Below are 21,321 nucleotides of genomic sequence, written 5' to 3' on the forward strand. Positions count from 1 at the left end.
TCAACGCTCTTAAGTGATTAATGAAAGGAAAAGCCTGATGTTATGAAGGGAAGATAAATATTAGTTTGGATTCCTGTTGTAGTAAGGGTGGGTTAGGACTTCACCTGTAAGACATGTGGATTAATTCCCAGTGAAGACGCAATGTGTGTTGAGGCAGACACAGGTTCCTGATCCTCAGGCACGCTCTCTTCTAACATGGAATCCAAAACTGGCTCCTGGGTGATATCTATCATGTCACTGTCCAGTTCCACAACCCTCCCTAACTGCTCCACCTCTGGGCTCTGGCTCTGTAGACAGCAGAAAGATCAGGGAAGCAGCATTAAACGACACCAAATAGACACAAAGCTTCTAGACCATATTTACTTTATTCAAAATATGATACAACAATATTAGATTCTGCCCATTCCATCATAATGTGAGGTAGCATATTTGCTAAAGAGGATTTAAAAATTACCCCCAAATTCCTCTATTAGTACTTGGGATCCAAATGAGGATTCATGGAATCACCCTTTTGTAATATTATGGTCTGGAGCCTGGAACCTAAGCCAGCACCCATACTGAACATATGGTCTTCTTGAGACAAAGATTATGCCTTACTTGATTTAGTTAGCAACTATAATTTTCTGATTTATACAGGGTTACCCTTCCCTCACATTCCTTGTAGTCAGAAGCCATTGGGAAAAGAGAATAAAAGATACAAATATCAAAGTCTCCAGTAACTCTGCATTTTCTTAAAGAAAACATTTAGACATAAATTTCTAGTTATCACAAACACAATTTTGGGCCTGGAATTTATCTTTCAGGAGACTGAATCCTAAGGTTAGCTGGGCTCTACCCGTGCAGTATCATATCAGATGACGAACGTGTACGCTAATTTCCCAAAAGAAAAAGCAAAGTTCTATTAGGAACAATTTTTATCTGGGAATAATTCCTTTATGTTTAAATGTGTCAAGAGTTAGATTTACATTTATTAAGCAGTTTTAAAGATACAGCCATGATTAAGTCTATGGTTTGAAAAGGTAAACATTCATAAAGCGGAAACACACTGTAAAATTGGCTCAGTGCAAATTCATTAAATATGTCCTAAACTTGCATATGACCTGGTTAAAATGTTAACAAGCGGCTAAGCCAATTTACGAAACATTCTCAAATCTAAAAGTTCTTCCAATTAGTTTTCTTCCATAATCTCATCTGTAGATTACTAACCTTCCACAATTTTTGGCTTATCTTTCATGAGTGGCCTATTTCATGCTAAACTTCAAATGGATGCTATTGTACAATAGGTGGTTAAAAAAAAAGGTTTCATGATTTCTTTGAACCAAGAAACAACCATTAACATAACTTTTTAAACTTTAAACTTTTCAATGGTGTATTATCTATTACTCCCCTGAATTCCTTTAACAAATATCCTTACTAAAAGAATGACTATTTCCATCTATAACTGTAGAAAAGTTGAGGTGTTGGAAACGTGGTGAATTGCCACTTAAGTTGTGAACAATCCCCAAGGACTGCTCTAACAAACTGGAGGCTAAATAATGGTTAAAAGACAAAATGATACTACTTTTTACCTATTGGGGAGGCTACAGGCAGGTCTAACTACTTTTACGTTTTAAAATTCTGGAAAAAAAATGAAAAGCAGCCCTGGTGGTGATCCTCTCATTATAATTACAAGAATCATGGGAACACTCCAATGCCCTCTGGTCTGTTAACTTTTAACCAATTCACTTTAGGAATAGTTCTGAAATTCCCCATCCTCTGTCAACCTGTCAGGATACCCTCTTCTGCTGGGCTCCCGTAACACCTTGTCTATACCTATTTTATACACTATATCATGGTATAATTCCTTGTGTGTGTGTGTATACACACATACACACACACACACATATATATATATTTGACCCACCAGATTGTGAAGGCTTGAAAGTAGAGATTATAGCCTACTATTTTCTGTATCTAACACCAAGCACATTGTTAAATTCACCAAAACACTTTGTTATTTCTACTGGCTAATGCAGTGTCTGCCACGCAGTAGGAAAAGCTAATACCTATGAAAGATAAGGAGCGAGTATAGGTGCGAGGAAAGGAAGGAGGAAGAGGGTTTCAATTTACTATACTATTCAACAAAGGAATAACAGTAACAGCAACAGATGCTCACTTAGAACACTTTTAGGCAGTGGCAGGATTTCATCAAGTAACTAGATTAGAGACCTAAGGGACTCAGGCTATCTTTAAGAAAGCTAAGGATCAAGGTTTTATTTGTTTCATCCTCATGCATAGACTTCAAAGCTACTGTCATCTAATAAGTGGACAGGGCGAAGTGAATTTGAAACTATGAGGACCTGGTAAACTCCTAGAAACCCCATATGTGGATTTCATTTAAGTATATCTAAGTAATTTCAACAAACTACCCCAACAGATGTTATTTTCAGAGAAATCTTGGGAGATCAGGTGCTTCCTCAAAGCCAGTACTAGAAAGAAAAGTAGACAATAAAAAAAATTGGTGACACAGAAGGACCTGAGTAAGGAAAGAAGGGGGTTAAAAAAAAGAAGCCCATCAAATACTAAGTAAACAGACAAGATCTACAAAATGACTCTCTTTAGATATATGGAGGGTGATGTTTCACAACTGAAACCTTTAATGTTTTTAGAAACCTCCACTCTCCAGCTCAAAAGAATCTTCCTCATGTAAACAATACCCTAAAGATACAGCATCTCTTAATCCAATAGATAAAGTAATGCAATGAAGTTAAATCAAGATACCCTTATTCAACAAAGGGTAAATATCCAATCCAAGGTCAAATCCATGTTTAAATAATTCATATTGTTCTCCCAGCCAAATAGCCTAATCCAGTATATAAGTACTACTATTGCCTGCCTCCAACTTGTTTTCTAACAGCAAAGAATGTTTCATACTCATTTTGCTGGAAAATCAGCCCTGTCAACAATACTGTGTTCAAGAGCAATCCCATGTCAGGGTTACAAGGGCCCATGAAAGTGTGCATGTTTCTACACATACATTCACGGATATTACTGCAGGAGGCATAGGATTCAATAACATGAATATCTGAAAAAGGCTTGTGACTATAGAATTATTTTATATATAACATGTATAAATTACATAAAATATAAATTAAAATATATATTGATTCACTGGCTAAATTTAGATACCTGCCACTTTTTAAAACAAGTAAACACAAGATAAAATGGAACTTTCTTCTAAATTCTAATCACTTTTTCCTTTAAAAAACTTTTAAAGTTATTTGAATGTACTCATCGAGTAAACAATGCTAAGTTTCTGAGCAAGTCAACTAGTGTGTCTTGATGGTACTGAACACAAGTTACATTTCAGTATAAGGCTTAGGAAAAAGCTACATGTCTCTCTACGTCACTGCTAAAGATCTGAAGCCTTTTGACAGTTTCGAAACGAGGCTACATATCTCAATCACTTGGGGGAAAGCATTTAAAATATAAATATGCCTGAGCCTCAATGCCAGATACATGGGCTCTCCAAGATATTGATGCAGTTGGCTGAAAATTGGGTCTTAGATCAGCATTTTAGAATAAATGTTCTAACTACCAAACAAATGTTTCTGTAACTGCCCTAATTCACCTGTGATGAAGGGTTTTCTGCCAACATTTTCTCTAACTTAAAAGGCATAGAGAGGGAGTTCCCTGGTGGCCTAGTGGTTAGGATTTGGTGCTTGCACTGCTGTGGCCGGGGTTCAATCCCTGGTTGGGGAACTGTGATCCCACAAGCCATTCAGCGCAGCCAAAAAAAAGGCACAGAGGAGAAGATTACATAAAAATATAGTTACCTTTCTGTTTTCTGATTGCTTAGATTCACTTGCTGTTTAAGGAGCAAAGCAAGGTTTAAGAACGAACTGCAAAGACAGGACTGAGGATATTATACAAAAGATAGTTGAATAAATGTAACCATTAAACAAAACTATATATCTTCCTAATGCCTTAAGGACACCACCCCCCCACCTCCCGCTAAAGTCAGAGAACCTGAGATTGTGTACAGTGGGGGAAAGAAAGCTACAGCAGACGGAAGGAACACCGTATCACGGAAATCAACCCCTCCAGGGAGCCAGGTGACAATGTGAAGACAGTCATCTTGACACTGGGATGAGAAGACTGTGCTGTTTCCAGTTTATTCAGATGGCTCAAGTATTTTCCTCATGCCAAGTAAAATGTAGGTCCTGCTGCTAATAACTCAAAGAACTGTGCAACCACTGGCATTTCCCCTAACCTCACTTAGGTCACTGGGCATTACAAAGAGTTCTCCAAAGTCCCCTGTTATTGTTCTAACACATTAGCCTAAATATCTAAACAAGTCTACCCATTTCTCCCTTCTGCATCCAAAAGGTCAAAGACGGCCCACTTCCTCAATCAAAGGAGATATCTGGATAAGATACCTATTCACTATATTCTCTTTGCCCATCTTGATCCTTACCACCTCTCCTTTTCCTAGAACCTTCTCCTGAAATTTTTTGGTGCTCAGTTTTTCAAAAGAACTCTCTCACCTACTGTAGTGCCATCACAGGAATTTATTGTTATCTCTTACTATTTGTATTCTGGAAATTAAAGAGCCTAGAAATCACTGATGGTCAACATTACATAAATCTGCTCTACCTGTCCAAAAGATGAAGCTTTTCTTTTTCAGCTGTATCTTTAAGGAGCCTACATATTACTTTTATTGGCAGAAAAGAAGGCTATCTGACTCTTATCCAAAGAAATACATATACAGTATACTGCAAAATTGGAAAGAGAGATTATACAAAGCATATGATTCAGACAAAATGAATGTGGGTAACTGGAAAACCAAGTCCATTTACAGCATTTCTTTAGTTCAGAAGAGATGTATTCTAAATAGAGGGGTATTCTAAAGGCTAAAATTATAAACATAAAAGTCAACATATTTCCCATTTCCCACTTGTATCATACCCTCCCCCTCACCCTGTACGCGCAAACGTGAACATATATACACAAAAGTCTCCAAAGTGCCTCCCAAGAAATTATTTAATCAATCATAAAAATCGCACATTTCAGCAGCCTTCAGCATTAAGAATTGTAGCATGGAAAATTCCAAAGGTCCTGCTTTTAGCAGCTAAGAGGTAGAGGATGCTTTACAAAGACATTTTATATCAAGTTCTCTTCTTTGAGATGAGTATGGCAGCACAGAAAAAAACTGTTATAACCTGATTGAATATAAACAACATCCAAAGGAAAGTAAAACTCCCTTATGATTTGGCAAAGAAACTACCTGATATTTAAATTACAAACCTTTCCTTACAAGGACAAAAGGTTTATACTGGCTTAACAATACTGAAAAAGAGTGTGGTACAGGTAATTGCAATAAATGATGTAGCCCCTACTCTCCCCAAGCCAACAATTCATTTGTATTCTAAAGCTTTATGTATTTTCATAAAGATTATGTATTGTCAAAATACAAATATCAAGAGATTACCTGAAGTATAAGCAAACAACTTGAGAAAAATGGAGTTAAAAACCCTTGCAGAAAGCTAACCTGAACTTTTAAAAAAACCATGGAGGTAAAGAATAAGATTAAACTGCACATTAGGTAGTCAACAGAAGTCGGGTTTACTCTGCATCAACCCACACAAGCAAAATACTATCTTAAGTTGATCACTGAGCAGAGAATTCAGCAAGTCCGAATGAAGAGAGAGGGAGGTGTTTAAGAATGACAATCTGTAGAAGGAATGATCCAAACAGCAAGAGAATTCTTTGAATCTCTCAAGTAAACAACAGATACCAGTACCACCTCATGCCCTCCCTTGTAATTGTCTTAACATGATTGCCAATACATTTGTACTCTTCAAAGTTCCGGGGTCATAAAACAGCTTTGTACTAGCTGAATGACTTGCTTTCAACGTCTGTATCATGGACTCCATTCAAATTCATTGTCCTGTCTCTACCTGGGGCGGAGGTGCTGGTTTGCCATTAAGAGCCATCTGGAATGGGGTGGCCTGGCCTGCAGGAGGTAAAGGGGCAGTCTTCAACTTCTTTGTACTAGTTTTGGATGGCCGTTCCTCCTCCTCTTCATCAGAATCCTGAAGGCCATACTTAGAAAAATGAGAGACCTAAGGAAGAGAATAACCCAACAAAATCACTTTTAACACTGTTATATTCAGAAGGGCTTCCCTTATACTTGCCCTTGCAATCTTACAGAATTAGCTTCAAAAAAAAAAAAAAGAGATCAAAATATTTAAAGCAAAATGAAATGTCACGTATCATACTTTACTGTTTTTTTCTACGATTTAGATAATGTTTGGTGCGTGTACTATTAATACAGGAAACCAAATCCAGAAGAGTCATTACTATTTTCGGTATATATGTATATATTATGTGCGTGCGCGCACATGCGTGCGTGGGTGTGTATGTACTGCCTAGTTGTTCCCTACCTACACAAGGGCCTTCGACAAGCTAAATAATCCAACTGGTCTAGAAGAGAAAGAATCCACTGGACTAAACTATTAAGGAAGGGAGGAAGTCAACCTCTACATACCCAGAAATCTTTAAAAGAATAAAAATTATTTAGGAAGAGGTGATCTATCAAGAGACAAAAATTGTGCCTGATGTCCCCAACGATGTCACAAATTAGAAAAACACACCATAGAAGTATATCTAAATGGTCATAAGATGGGGCGTAGAACTTGAATCATGTGCTCAAAAAGTTTATAATAGCTCCTTACTGCTCTGGGGTTTAATGAGATGTGTAATTTGAAGCAAATTATGATGTATCTCTATATCTATTTCCTAATTTGTAGAAATCGAATTTAAAAAAGGATCTCTTCTAACACAGTTTATAACTACAGTTTATAAGAACTAGGTTAAATGACTATACCTTAAAAAAAAAAGAAGACTATACCTTAAATACCCAAGAACCAGTTTCAGGACGGTACTCTTTGAACTGAGCTCCCTGTTTCCTTGAAACTGCTTCCAATCTTCCCTCATAGTTGATATCAGCAAGTCGATCTGGGCTCTTTATTAAACAACGAGATGTTTTATCTGTTGGCCAAACTCCATCCAATGTAACTTCAGCCTTCCTGTAATGTACAATCAAGTAAAGTGTAAATGTTTCATATCTATGACCAGAAAGCCAAGTAACACATATATACACAGCAAATAAAGGTACCTGTGTTACTGTGGAATTATTCTGCAGGTGTTTCATAAACTTGAGTCTTGGCTCCTAAGGTAGATGGGCTTAAGAGTAAGGAATTACCCCCACATCAACTAGCTAAATATCTGGTTCAAGAGTGTCAAACCCCACTTACTTCAAACTACCATGGTACATCAATTATTTCCAATCCGATTTTTTTTTTTAGTAAATTTATTTATTTATTTATTTATTTATCTTGGGCTGCGTTGGGTCTTCATTGCTGCGTGCGGGCTTTTCTCTAGTTGTGGCGAGTGGGCGCTACTCTTCGTTGCGGTGCGCGGGCTTCTCATTGTGGTGGCTTCTCTTGTTGCGGAGCATGGGCTCTAGACACGCGGGCTTCAGTAGTTGTGGCTCACAGGCTCTGGAGTGCAGGCTCAGTAGTTGCAGCGCATGGGCTTAGCTGCTCCACAGCATGTGAGATCTTCCTGGACCAGAGCTCAAACCTGTGTCCCCTGCACTGGCAGGCGGATTCTCAACCATTGCGCCACCAGGGAAGCCCCTCCAATCCGATTTTTTTTTTTAATGGACGGGGACGGGGGTGCGGGGGGAGCCTGCATTGGGTCTTCATTGCTGTGCTGGGGTTTTCTCTAGTTGCAGGGGCCTACTCTTCGCTGAGGTGGCTTCTCTTGCTGCGGAGCACGGGCTCTGGGCATGCGGGCTTCAGTAGTTGCAGCACGTGGGCTCAGTAGTTGTTGCGCACGGGCTTAGTTGCTCCGTGGCGTGTCGGATGTTCCTGGACCAGGGATTGAACCCGTGTCACCTGCATTGGCAGGCGGATTCTCTTTTAATTTTATTTATTTATTTATTTATTTATTGTCTGTGTTGGGTCTTCGTTGCTGTGCGTGGGCTTTCTCTAGTTGCGGTGAGTGGGGGCTACTCTTTGCTGTGGTGCGCGGGCTTCTCGTTGTGGTGCGCAGGCTTTTTGTTGCGGTGACTTCTCTTGTTGCGGAGCACGGGCTTCAGCAGTTGTGGCACACGGGCTCTAGAGCGCAGGATCAGTAGTTGTGGCGCATGGGCTTAGTTGCTCCGCAGCATGTGGGATCTTCCTGGGCCAGGGCTCGAACCCATGTCCCCTACATTGGCAGGTGGATTCTTAACCACTGCGGCAGGCAGATTCTTAACCACTGTGCCACCAGGGTCCCCAATCTGATTTTAGTAACACTTAAGCTATGCATCCTTGACCAAGTCCAGTGTTAATAGTTCAGTGCAAAGACCTAAGTGTTAGTGAAGGTCTTAAAGTGTTATTGTACATAACAACAACAGTAATAATAGCAGCAACTACCATTAACAACGAATGCCTGCAGAATGAGGTATCAGGAACATCACAGTATTAACCATTAAATGAGTGTGAATTGATGATAATAATGGTAATGTAATCCTTCTAATAGCAATATCTGAGATCAAGGACTGTGTCCTATTCATCCAGTATGCCTTGCATTTAGTACAGTGATTACCACATAATAATAGATTACCTTTTTTTGATGACTTTAACATTAATTTTTATTGTGGTTAAAAAGGTATAACAAAAGTTATCATCACCATTCTACTGTCTTGTTTCTATGAATCTGACTCTCTACGTGCCTCAAATAAGTTGACTCATACATTATTTGTCTTTCTGCAAGCAACTGGCTTATTTCACTTAGTATAATGTCCTGAAGGTTCATCCGTTCCGTAGCATGTGTCAAAGTTTCCTTCCTTTTTAAGGCTAAATAATATTCTACTGTGTGTACATACATTTTGTTTATTCACGGACACTTGGGTTTCCTCTACCTCTTGGCTATTATGAACAGTGCTGCTATGAATATGGGTGTGCACATATCTTTTCAAGACTCTATTTTTCAATTCTTTTGGATATATACTCAGAATTAGAATTGCTGGTTCATTTTTAAGTTTTTGAGGAACCACCATACATACTCTTTCCCATAGCAGCTGCACATTTTACATTCCCACCAACAATACACAAAGGTTCTAATTTCTCCACACTCTTGCAAAAACGTTATTTTTCTTTTAAAGTAACCTCCTAAGGGGTGTGATAACTCACTGTGGTTTTGATTTGCATTTCCCTAATTATTATCAATGTTGAGCATCTTTTCATATGCTTGTTGGTCACTTTTTTATCATATTTGGAGAATCATGTATTCAAGTCCTTTGCCCATTTTTAATTATTTTTTTTTAAATGGTTGAGCTATAGAAGTTCTTCATATTCTGGGTACTAACCCCTTATTAGATACATGATTTGCTGGCTTTTCATTCTGTTGATTATGCCCTTTGATGTACAGAAGTTTTAAATTTTGATGTAGTCCACTTTGTCTATTTTATTTATTTATAAATTTATTTATTTTATTTATTTATTTTTGGCTGTGTTGGGTTTTTGTTGCTGCGCGCAGGCTTTCCCCAATTGTGGCAAGCAGGGGCCACCCCTTGTTGCGGTGCGCGGGCTTCTCATTGCGGTGGACTTCCTCCCTCCCTGTGGTGGGCTCTAGGCACACGGGCTTCAGTAGTTGTGGCAATGTGGGCTCAGTAGTTGTGGCTCGCGGGCTCTAGAGCCCAGGCTCAGCAGCCGTGGCGCACAGGCTCAGCTGCTCTGTGGCATGTGGGATCCTCCTGGACCAGGGCTCGAACCCGTGTCCCCCGCACTGGCAGGTGGACTCTCAACCACTGCGCCACCAGGGAAGCCCCAGTTTGTTTATTTTTACTATTTGTTGCCTATGCATTCAGTGTCGTACCCAGGAAGTCTTTGCCATATATGTTGTGAAACATATTCTAAGAGTTTTATAGTTTTAAGTCTTATGTTTTAGGTCTTTGATCAATTTTGAGTTCATTTTTATTTATGGCATAAGGTAAGGATACAACTTCATTCTTCTGTTGTGGATATCCAGTGTTCCCAAAACCATTTGCTGAAGAGATTTCTTTCTCCATTGCATGGTCTTGGCAACCCTGTCAACATTTAACCCTATATGTGTGGGCTCTCTATTCTGTTCCATTACTCTATATGTCTGTCTTTATGCCAGTAACACACTGTTTTGGTTACTGTAGCTTTGTTTTTCAAGTCAGGAAGTGTGAGTCCTCCAGCTCTGTTATTTTTCAAGATTAGTCTGGCTATTCATGGTACCCTTGAAATTCCGTATGTTTTAGGATCATTTTTTCTATTTCTGCAAAAGATGCAGTTGGGATTTTGATAGGGACTGCATTAACTCAGTTGACTGCTTTGGGTAGTATGGACATCTTAACAATTTTAAGTCTTCCTATCCATGAACATGGGATATCTATTCATTTATATGTCTTCTTTAATTTCTCTCAGCAGTGTTTTGTAGTTTTCAGCATATAAGTCTTTTGCCTCCTTGGTTAAGTTTATTCCTAAGTATTTTATTCTTCTTGATGCTACTGTAAATGAAACTGTCTTAACTTCCTTTTCAAATTATTGTTAGTGTACAGAAACTCAACTGTTTTTTGCGTGTTGATTTTGTACCTTGCTACCTTGCTAAATGTGTTTATTAGCTGTAAAGTTTTTTGTGGAATCTTTAGGCTTTCTACATATAAGATCACATCATCTGGGACTTCCCTGGCATCCCAGAGGTTAAGACTCCGCACTTCCACTGGAGGGGGCATGGGTTTGATCCCTGGTTAAGAAACTAAGATCCCATGTGCCACACGGCATGGCCAAAAAAATAAATAAGTAAAAATTAAAAAAGAAAAAGATCACATCATCTGTGAACAGAGATAAAGTTACTTCTTTCTTTTCAATTTGAATGTCTTTTATTTCTTTATCTTGTTTAATTGGTTTGGCTCGGACTTCCAGCAGTGGCAAAAGCAAGCATCCTTGTCTTGTTCCTGATCTTAGAAGAAAAGCTCTCAGTCTTTCACTACTGAGTATGATGTTCCCTGTGGGTTTTTCAAATATGGCCTTTTTATGCTGAGGTAGTTTCCTTCTATCTTTATTTTGCTGAGTGTCTTTAAAATGAAAAGGTACTGAATTCAGTCTACTGCTTTTTCTGCACCAAGATGATCATGTGGTTTTCTTCCTTCGTAAATGTGATGCATTACATTCATCAATTTTTGTATGTTAAGCCATCTGTGCATTCCAGAAATAAATCCCATTTGGTCATGGTGTGTAATCCAATCAATGCAGTACTGAATTCTGTCTGCTAGTATTTTGTTGAGGATATTTACATCAATATTTATTAAAGATACTGGTCTGTAGTCTTTTCTTGTAGCATCTTTGTTTAGCTTTGGAATCAGGGTAACGCTTGCCTCAAAGAATTAGAAAAGTGTTCCCTCCTCAATTTTTGAGAAGAGTTTGAGGAAAATGGTGTAAATTCTTCTTTAAATGTTTAGTATAATTCACCAGTGAAGCCATCTGGTCCAGCACTTGGGTGAAGCGGGCACCAGGGAAGGGGGTATTGATTACTAATTCAATTTCCTTATTAGTTACAGGGCTGTTCAGAGCTTCTATTTCTTTGTTTTTATTATCATTTATAAATTTATTTATTTATTTATTTTTTTGGCTGTGTTGGGTCTTCGTTGCTGCGTGCAGGCTTTCTCTAGTTGTGGCGAGCGGGGGCCACTCCTCGTTGTGATGCGTGGGCCTCTCATTAAGGTGGCTTCTCCTGTTGTGGAGCACGCGCTCCAGGCATGTGGGCTTTGGTAGTTGTGGCACTCAGGCTCGGTAGTTGTGGCTCATGGGCTCTAGAGCGCAGGTTCAGTAGTTGGGGTGCACAGGCTTAGTTGCTTAGCACGTGGGATCTTCCCAGACCAGGGCTCGAACCCGTGTCCCCTGCACTGGCAGGCAGATTCTTAACCACTGCGCCACCAGGGAAGCCCTAGAGCTTCTATTTCTTCATGATTCAATCTCAGTGGGTTGTGAACATAAATGACTTTAATTATGGCCCTTTCACCTGGACCCTATTAGAAGCTAGTATCTCACACTAACATATAGAGAAAGAGTTAAGCACAGTCACAGCAGAAACAAGAAAAAAATACTATTAAAAAGCATTTTCCGGGACTTCCCTGGCAGTCCAGTGGTTAAGAATCTGTGCTTCCACTGCAGAGGGCAAGGGTTCAACCCCTGGTTGGGGAACTAAGATGCCACATGGTACGCAGTGTGGCCAAAAGAAAAAAAAAAGGCGTTTCCCAAAAGTTTTTGGAAACTAACCAATTGGACCTGATGATATTAGGGAAAAGAAGCCAAAGAAGTCATACTATATCATTTCTTTATCACTTACACTTTTAAATGAAAGTAGAGAAACAATAATCATACACTATAGTAAGTCAAAGGAACAAGTTGCAAAAAAATGTATATAATATGAATACATTTGTGTTAACAGAAAAAAACTGTGATTTAACTGATTATTTTTTAAATATGTACATAAATTCATACCTATTTAGCCCTTCACCCACAGGTGGTTTTTGGTTATCATCTAAGTAAACAATCACTTCTTTCCTTCGGATATGCACAATGTCATCTAAATTTAGATTTGTCAAATTCACATCTCCTTCAAAATAGATTGAACCATAACCTATAAATCAGAACAAACAGTTAAAAACTCATCCTGTATAGAGGGCAAATACCCATTTCATACTTCTAGTGATTATATAATGAGAAGGAGCAAGCAGCTTTAAACATTAATCAATATTCTAAATCACCCAGCAATTCCTTGAATGGGTTATTTCATCTATAATATGTATTAGAAGGTGACATCAAATACATTTATCTGATTTAACATGTGTGTTTTTACAGCACTTAACGTTATCCTCAAAATAGCCTTTTTAAATCTCTCCCCAAATTTAAATCTCTCCGGCTGCTACATAAACAACCCTTAACACCTAACCTGCAGTATGAATTAAAATACTGGAGCCCTTCTTTTAATACAATACAGCAAGATGAGATTTTTCCCCAAGAAAATTTATCTGTAATAACTTAATAATATGAAGTTGAACCTAAGTATTACCCATCTCTTGTCAACTATTAATTTTCTCACTATTTCTTGCTGTTTACAGTATTTTAATTGTAGAAAATTGCAATGAGCCAAATACTTACAAACAGTCTTTGTGAAGACTATTACAAAGTTCTAGTCTTTTTTTGTTACTTGTCAATCAAAGTGTCTATTCAGGCCAAGGTGGGTCCAAATGTAGGTAAAAAACAAATTTAGCTATCAAGAGCTTCCTTTACTTAATTACAAAAATAAAGTGAAGATCTCTGGCTTATACACTACTAACTCTTAAATTCACACTCACCTTTACGACCAATAGTGAAGTCAGAGACAATGCACTCTCCTTTTTCATTGGTAATTTTAGCTAGGTCATCCATGGATGGAATAGTATAGTAGCCAACCTTAGTGAGAACGATGCCTATGACAAAAGAAACAGAAAATACTAGTTGAGACTGACCTCAGGTAGAGGAATTTTCGGTAGTATTTATTTCACTTTTTCCTTTTTAAAAATTTTCTACAGAATGGATAATTTAAAAAATTACCTGATCAGTAAATTATTATAAAAAGAGAAAATATATAGGAATAAAGCATTTTTCCAAGCTAGTTTTCTTTTTTTTTTCAATCTGCTTTTCTAAGAGACACTATTCCTAAGAGAAACCAAGTGTTTTTTTAAAAAAACCTCATGGTTAAGTAAGTCTGGAGAACATGCACAAGATAGTATATTACAGGTTCTGAAAACTCACAAAACAATGAAATCTATTTACTTAATCCAGTGTTTCCAAGACTTATTTAACCACAGAACTTCCTTTTCATATGACACCTATTAACATACGTGCACTATGAAAGGCATTCCATAGAATACATTCTGGGAAAGACTTATTGTTTTCTTTTATTTTACACATGGAAGACGCCCAAACCCAGGTTTTTGGCTTATGTGGTAATTCAGTGGATTAGAGGTGGAGCTAAAACTCCAAAACCAATGCTTTTAGTTTTACATGTTATTGCCTTCTATAAACCTCTTGTATCTTTCAAATTTACATCCTCAAATTGAGAGCTAAAATCAAGATGAAAAATCCTACATGAGAAAGTCCCATAGACAAATGGAAACTTAAAGGACTACACTGATGTTATTTTAAAAAGTGCTAACTAGGCAGATTTCTGAAGAAATCAAAGAAAATATAGCATGGGTATGCTTGTTCTAGTCACTCCTTGTTCCATTTACAGGAAGAGATCAGGCTAACTTGCTCTCTGAGAGGAAAGAGTTTAAGGCCAATATAAGATCAAATTCCAGCCTCCAGCAATGCCCACTCACATGTTTAACTTGCTTCTCTATGGGCGAGTTTTAGAGGGTTGTTAAAGTGTCCTTGAGAATGGAATTTTAAATTGGGAGGCGGCAAAAAATGTCAGTGAGAAAACTCGAAACAATAAAAAAAAAATCTAGACTGGATATTTAAGATGTAGTATTATAATGAACTCATGTAGATGTCTAAACACAAATGTAGATAACATAGGATTCTTAATGTGGAAGTATAAAGTTGTTTCCTTAGGGCACCAAGTGGCCAAAGATATATATGAAGGCAATAAGATAATTAGATATAGAACAAGTTTACAGACACATCAAGACAAACTGTAAAATAAATTAAAAAAAAAAAAAGACTAGGCAAAACTAATCTATGTGACAGAAACGAGACTGTGGATGACTTCTTGAGATGGGGACAGAAAAGAACTTTCCAGAGTGAAAGAAATGTTCTATCTCTTGATTGAGTATATATATGTCAAAATTCATTGAAATGAACACTTAAGATCTGTGTACTTCACTATATGTAAATTGTACCTCAATTAAAAGGGGGGAAGGGGGAATGTAATGACATTTGTCAAAACCCAAATGAGATGTTAAGTCAACAGAGAGAAAAAGCAAACTTTAAGCATCCTATCAAGATACTTCAATCTTGTAGTTTATACTGTTTCATGGATTAGTGTGGAAAAACTAATCAGTTCATTGTTGGGGACAAAAAAGAAAAGCACAGAACTGAGGTGATAATAACCATAGCAACCACTAACATTTGAATGCCTATTCTAGTCAGGCATTATGGTCTACTCAAATCTCAAAAATCTCATATGATAATACTGCTATAATTTTAATTAAAAAACCAATAAACAATATGTGAGTTTATAAAGCTAGGAAAAATTATGAGGATAGTCTCTCTGGCTACAAAATTTGGGATATTTAAACTATACCAGGATAATTAATAAAATGAATTTTAACTACTCCAAAGGTACAAAAAAAAAGTGAATTCCAAATCAACCAAAGCATCAGTGAGAAGTGTTTAAGTGTTAACTTCCATAAAATGCAATAAAAAACATTTAGAAGTTCAGATAGCTGACTTCTATTATGTTGAAAATCAGTGACAAACAGGAGGTCTCATATGACTGGTAGGAGATTACTTAAGTGCCAATCTGAATCTGACCTGCTGGATGCATATGGTAAGTATTATTTTCTATTTCTTCTCGGTCATCCTGAAGTGACTCCTCATGAAAAGAGGTCTCTTCACTGCTTCCTTCCAGCCCATTTCGCAAGGCAGCATGCATGTTTAACGCAACAATGGTATCATCCACACTGTTGCTGCTGTTATGTTTATTTCCAGCACTCTCTGGGGTTTGAGGAATGGGTTTGGCAATAGGGTTAGTATAAAAACGTGACACAAGAGAATCATCATCTCCATCCTGCTGATGGTTTTCATCGACTGGTTTGCTCAGAAAACTGAATCTGAAAAGGGAGAAAATAAATACTATCTTAGTCCCTTGAGTAGGAACAGTAGTAAAATGGTAACAATCAAACATTACTAGGCTTTTACTAGCTTCTGGCACCGTTCTAGGTAATTCCATGTATTAAAAATTCACTTAATACTTACGGTAAACCTGTAAAATAGGCTATCATTCTCTGTATTTTACAGAAAACTCGGACACAGAAAAATAACTTGCCAAGGTCACAAAGCTGTTAAGTGCTAGAGTTGGGATTGTAACCCAGGAAATCTGGCTGTAGATTCCACAGCTTTAACTGACCTATTTTCATGAATGAATGAACCTGAGCGTCACAACATTTAGTTTAAAGGGGGAAGGGGGTGTCTACTATGTGGGGTCAAATAATCAGTGGTGAATTTCAAAATAAAAAACTGAAAATTTAAAATTTTTAATATTATAATCAATAAGGTATTAGTGATTCATTTATGAAAACTCAAACTAAAATTTTATCCAAAGAGAAAAAAAACAGAAGTGCAAAGACATATATACAAGGATTTTTCACTGAAGCATTATTTTGAATATAGGAATACCAAAATAATCTAAATGTCCTCTAATAGAGAACTGATTGAATTACCTTACATTTACAATAATGGTTACAGACTCATTTAAAAAGAGGAGGCAGGTTATTCATATTGATACGGAAAGGTGTTTACAGTAAATGGAAATAAGCAGGTTACAGAATATTATTTCATGCATAAACTCTACAATATATAAGAATATATTTATAAATAAATTTTTAAACTGTAAGAATATATACTGAACTCTTAAGAATTAGTGTATATACTTGTACTTCCTCCTTTATATATTTCTATACTTTTTTATTTTTTTGGTTTGGTTACAGTGACTGTGTATCACTTTAACAACCCCATCCAAAATGACATACATGGATACCAAAATAGTTTTGCAGAAAGAATCAGAAAAATAATTTTATGGTCTAAAGTACTCAAGAAGCAACAACACAACATAACTTCTAGATGCTGATATGCTGTAATATTGGGTTGGCCAAAAAGTTCGTTTGGACTTTTCCGTAAGATGTTATGGAAAAATCCGAACGAACTTTTTGGCCAACCCAATACTTCTAACTTCATACAATTTCATAGAATGAATAAATTCTAAGCTCAGAATCTTTTCTAAACGAGCACAAGGCCCTCTACCAGAAGTAACCCAAATGAGAATTCAGTTTACCTCTCTCCATTTTCTGGATAATCAGATGGTGAAGCTAGATCTTCTGAATCACGATTAACAGGAGAGAAGAGATTGCTATTGTTAAGGTTTTTCAAAACCAACTTCTTAATGCTCTTCCTATAAAGAGACCAAAAGAAAAAAAAGAAAGAACTCAGGCACACATAATTACATCAAAGACCATCTTAAAACCTTAAGTGGAAAGGGACACTCTTATTCAATTCATATATATCTAAAATTGACCTAACAAGTTCAATTCACCAACTTATCCCATAAATACATAACCAGAACACAAGGTCTCAAATATATTACACTCTGGTGTTTGGAAGAATAAGCTAAGCACATCAAAATCAAGTAGGAAATCCCCCAGAAAATACTCTTCCCTTTCTGAACTCCCTGAGCATTTTGTTCAGACACTAGTTTACTCATCACACTGTCATATATTTCAATTACTTCTCGACATGTTTTTTCTCTCGTTAAATACTTTTTCTTTTTTGGCAGTCAGGATTTATGACTGCTCCTGCATAGAACCTGGCACGCTGCCTTGAAGGAAAATAGGATAGATGTTTGTTGATTAAATGAGAAAGGTTTCTTTAAAAAAAAAGACAAGAAAGAGGAGTAAAATCCCCTGATATCCAATGATGGAAATGACCGTGAATACCTAAAAAGTTCGTTTGTGTACAATAGGTTTATTTAAGGCAACAACCTCTACAGCATACCAGCTTTAAGTAGAAAAACAATACAAGAGATCTTAATCAACCTCCACTTAAAAAGTCACTGGATTATCTAATGCACTCCATTCCCTCTTTTAGAAAAACCAACCACTGGGAATTCCCTGGAGGTCCACTGGTTAGGACTGCACGTTTCCACTGCGTGGTTTGATCCCTGGTTGGGGAACTAAGATCCTATATGGTGTGCGGTACAGCCAAAAAAACAAAAACAAAGCAAAACAAAAAAAACCCCACCAACCGACCGCCGCCCAAAACCAACCATTAAGTAGTTAGGCCACTCTCTAATTTATTCTAGTCTCAACAACTGGGTTATATAGTAACAAACATCTAGTGTTTGTTCCTTACCTATGTATGCTATTTATACTCCCTATAGTCATGATGTTATTAAATAAGTATTAAGTAAGCCAATGAAATAGGCACTTGACAATAAAAAATTATTATTTCCATGAAAAATAAAAGTTGCTCTCCTATTAATGGTAGACTAGGTAATGCAGACTAATTCTCCTAGGAAGGATTACCAGAAAACTCAGAGCTCTTTCTAGGCATTAAGAGCCAACAAGATAGTAAAAAATGACTGTACCAGCAACCTGGGGGGACAGTGGTACGGGGAGCTGTCCGATATTTTGGGTTGCTTTTCTCCTGGAGACTTTTCGGATCCAAAGGGAAGGCTGAGAGGCTGATGGTGAACTTGACAAGTCTTGTGGGACCAGGGAGGCAGAGATGAGTCTAGAGCCACCAAGGGGGTGGGTCACTAGTAAATGCCACTTGTTTTGTGTTGGGACCTGAAAAGTCTCTACTCCTGGAGTTAAGAAAGAACTAAAAGTAAAAAGCACATGGTCCTAAGTTCAGCTATGACTCATCTCATAAGCACTGTCATAAAAAAAGAAAAAAAAACTCTGAAGGTCAATATCATCATCCTTGAATTCCAGTTACTGCCAGTTTTCTTCAAAGAAGATAAATGGCTAATAAGCACATAAGACACACAACATCATAAAGGGAATGCAAATTACAAGCATGAGGTACCACTTCACCCCCACTACAATGGCTGTTATAAACAGACAGACATACCAGAAAATAACAAGAGCTGACAAGGATATGGAGAAAATTAAAACATTGTGCACTGCTGGTGGGAATGTAAAATGGTGCAGCGGCTATGGAAAACAGTTTGGCAGTTCTTTTCTTTCTTTTTTCCTTTATTTTTTAACATCTTTAGTGGAGTATAATTGCTCTACAATGGTGTTAGTTTCTGCTTTATAACAAAGTGAATCAGCCATACATATACATATATCCCCACACCTCCTCCCTCTTGCGACTCCCTCCCACCCTCCCTATCCCACCACTCTAGGTGGTCACAAAGCATGGAGCTGATCTCCCTGTGCTATGCGGCTGTTTCCCACTAGCTACCGATTTTACATATGGTAGTGTATATATGTCCATGCCACTCTCTCACTTCATCCCAGCTTACCCTTCCCCCTCCCCGTGTCCTCAAGTCCATTCTCTATGTCTGCGTCTTTATTCCTGTCCTGCCCCTAGGTTCTTCAGAACCAATTTTTTCTTTTTTTTAGATTCCATATTTATGTGTTAGTATATGGTATTTGTTTTTCTCTTTCTGACTTACTTCACTCTGTATGACAGACTCTAGGTGCATCCACCTCACTACAAATAACTCAATTTCGTTTCTTTTTATGGCTGAGTAATAGTCCATTGTATATATGTGACACATCTTCTTTATCCATTCATCTGTCAATGGACACTTAGGTTGCTTCCATGTCCTGGCTATTGTAAACAGAGCTGCAATGAACACTGTGGTACATGACTCTTTTTGAATTATGGTTTTCTCAGGGTATATGCCCAGTAGTAGGATTGCCGGGTCATATGGTAGTTCTATTTTTAGTTTTTTAAGGAACCTCCATACTGCTCTCCATAGTGGCTGTATCAATTTACATTCCTACCAACAGTGTAAGAAGGTTCCCTTTTCTCCACACCCTCTCCAGTGTTTTTTGTAGATTTTTTTGATGATGGCCATTCTGACTGGTGTGAGGTGATACCTCATTGTAGTTTTGATTTGCATTTCTCTAATGATTCGTGATGCTGACCACCCTTTCATGTGTTTGTTGCCAATCTGTATATCTTCTTTGGAAAAACGTCTATTTAGGTCTTCTGCCTATTTCTGGATTGGGTTGTTTGTTTTTTGGATATTGAGCTGCATGAGCTGCTTGTAAATTTTAGACATTAATCCTTTGTCAGTTGCTTTGTTTGCAAATATTTTCTCCCATTCTGAGGGTTGTCTTTTCGTCTTGTTTATGGCTTCCTTTGCTGTGCAAGAGCTTTTAAGTTTCATTAGATCCTATCTGTTTTTGTTTGTATTTCCATTTCTCTAGAAGGTGGGCCAAAAAGGATCTTGCTGTGATTTATGTCAGAGTGTTCTTCCTATGTTTTCCTCTAAGAGTTTTATAGTGCCTGGCCTTACATTTATGTCTTTAATCCATTTTGAGTTTATTTTTGTGTATGGTGTTAGGGAGTGTTCTAATTTCATTCTTTTACATGTAGCTGTCCAGTTTTCCCAGCACCACTTATTGAAGAGGCTGTCTCTTCTCCACTGTATATTCGTGCCTCCTTTATCAAAAACAAGGTGACTATATGTGGGTGGGTTTATCTCTGGGCTTTCTATCCTGTTCCATTGATCTATATGTCTGTTTTTGTGCCAGTATCATACTGTCTTGATGACTGTAGCTTTGTAGTATAGTCTGAAGTCCAGGAGCCTGATTCCTCCAGCTCCATTTTTCTTTCTCAAGACTGCTTTGGCTCTTCGGGGTCTTTTGTGTTTCCATACAAATTGTGAAATTTTTTGTTCTAGTTCTGTGAAAAATGCCATTGGTAGTTTGATAGGGATTGCATTGAATCTGTAGATGCTTTGGGTAGCATAGTCATTTTCACAATGTTGATTCTTCCAATCCAAGAACATGGTATATCTCTCCACATGTTTGTAACATCTTTAATTTCTTTCATCAGTGTCTTCTAGTTTTCTGCATACATACAAGTCTTTTGTCTCCTTAGGTAGGTTTATTCCTAGGTATTTTATTCTTTTTGTGGCAGTGGTAAATGGGAATGTTTCCTTAATTTCTCTTTCAGATTTTACATCATCTTTCACCATCTGAAGAGTTTGAGAAGGACAGGTGTTAGCTCTTCTCTAAATGTTTGCTGGAATTCGTCTGTGAAGCCATCTGGTCCTGGGCTTTTGTTTGTTGGAAGATTTTTAATCACAGTCTCAATTTCAGTGCTTGTCATTGGTCTGTTTAAATTTTCTCTCTCTTCCTGGTTCAGGCTCGGAAGGTTGTGCTTTTCTAAGAATTTGTCCATTTCTTCCAGGTTGTCCATTTTATTGGCATATAATTGCTTGTAGTAATCGCTCATGATCCTTTGTATTTCTGCAGTTAGTTGTTATTTCTCCTTTTTCATTTCTAATTCTACTGATTTGAGTCTTCTCCCTTTT

At 37.5% G+C, this 21,321-nt stretch overlaps 1 protein-coding gene across 11 annotated transcripts in view; it reads right to left on the reverse strand.

Annotated features, from left to right (window-relative positions):
• The window catches only part of NUP98 (nucleoporin 98 and 96 precursor), a 100,459-nt gene that overhangs the window by 21,098 nt on the left and 58,040 nt on the right, over window positions 1–21,321 (reverse strand). For 10 of the 11 annotated variants that reach the window (XM_082844550.1, XM_082844548.1, XM_082844551.1 and 7 more), the window contains 7 exons: window positions 17,101–17,217; window positions 15,582–15,880; window positions 13,418–13,531; window positions 12,561–12,699; window positions 6,893–7,070; window positions 5,940–6,104; window positions 105–287 (listed from right to left, as the gene is read on the reverse strand). In XM_082844550.1, the coding sequence (XP_082700676.1) occupies window positions 105–287; window positions 5,940–6,104; window positions 6,893–7,070; window positions 12,561–12,699; window positions 13,418–13,531; window positions 15,582–15,880; window positions 17,101–17,217 (1,195 nt within the window). Of the gene's footprint in view, window positions 1–104; window positions 288–4,031; window positions 6,105–6,892; window positions 7,071–12,560; window positions 12,700–13,417; window positions 13,532–15,581; window positions 15,881–17,100; window positions 17,218–21,321 lie in introns of those variants that run through there. The other variant, XM_082844546.1, reaches the window with a different exon arrangement.

This window comes from Leucopleurus acutus (genome assembly GCF_964270905.1).
Source record: "Leucopleurus acutus genome assembly, chromosome: 8".
Classification (NCBI taxonomy): domain Eukaryota; kingdom Metazoa; phylum Chordata; class Mammalia; order Artiodactyla; family Delphinidae; genus Leucopleurus; species Leucopleurus acutus.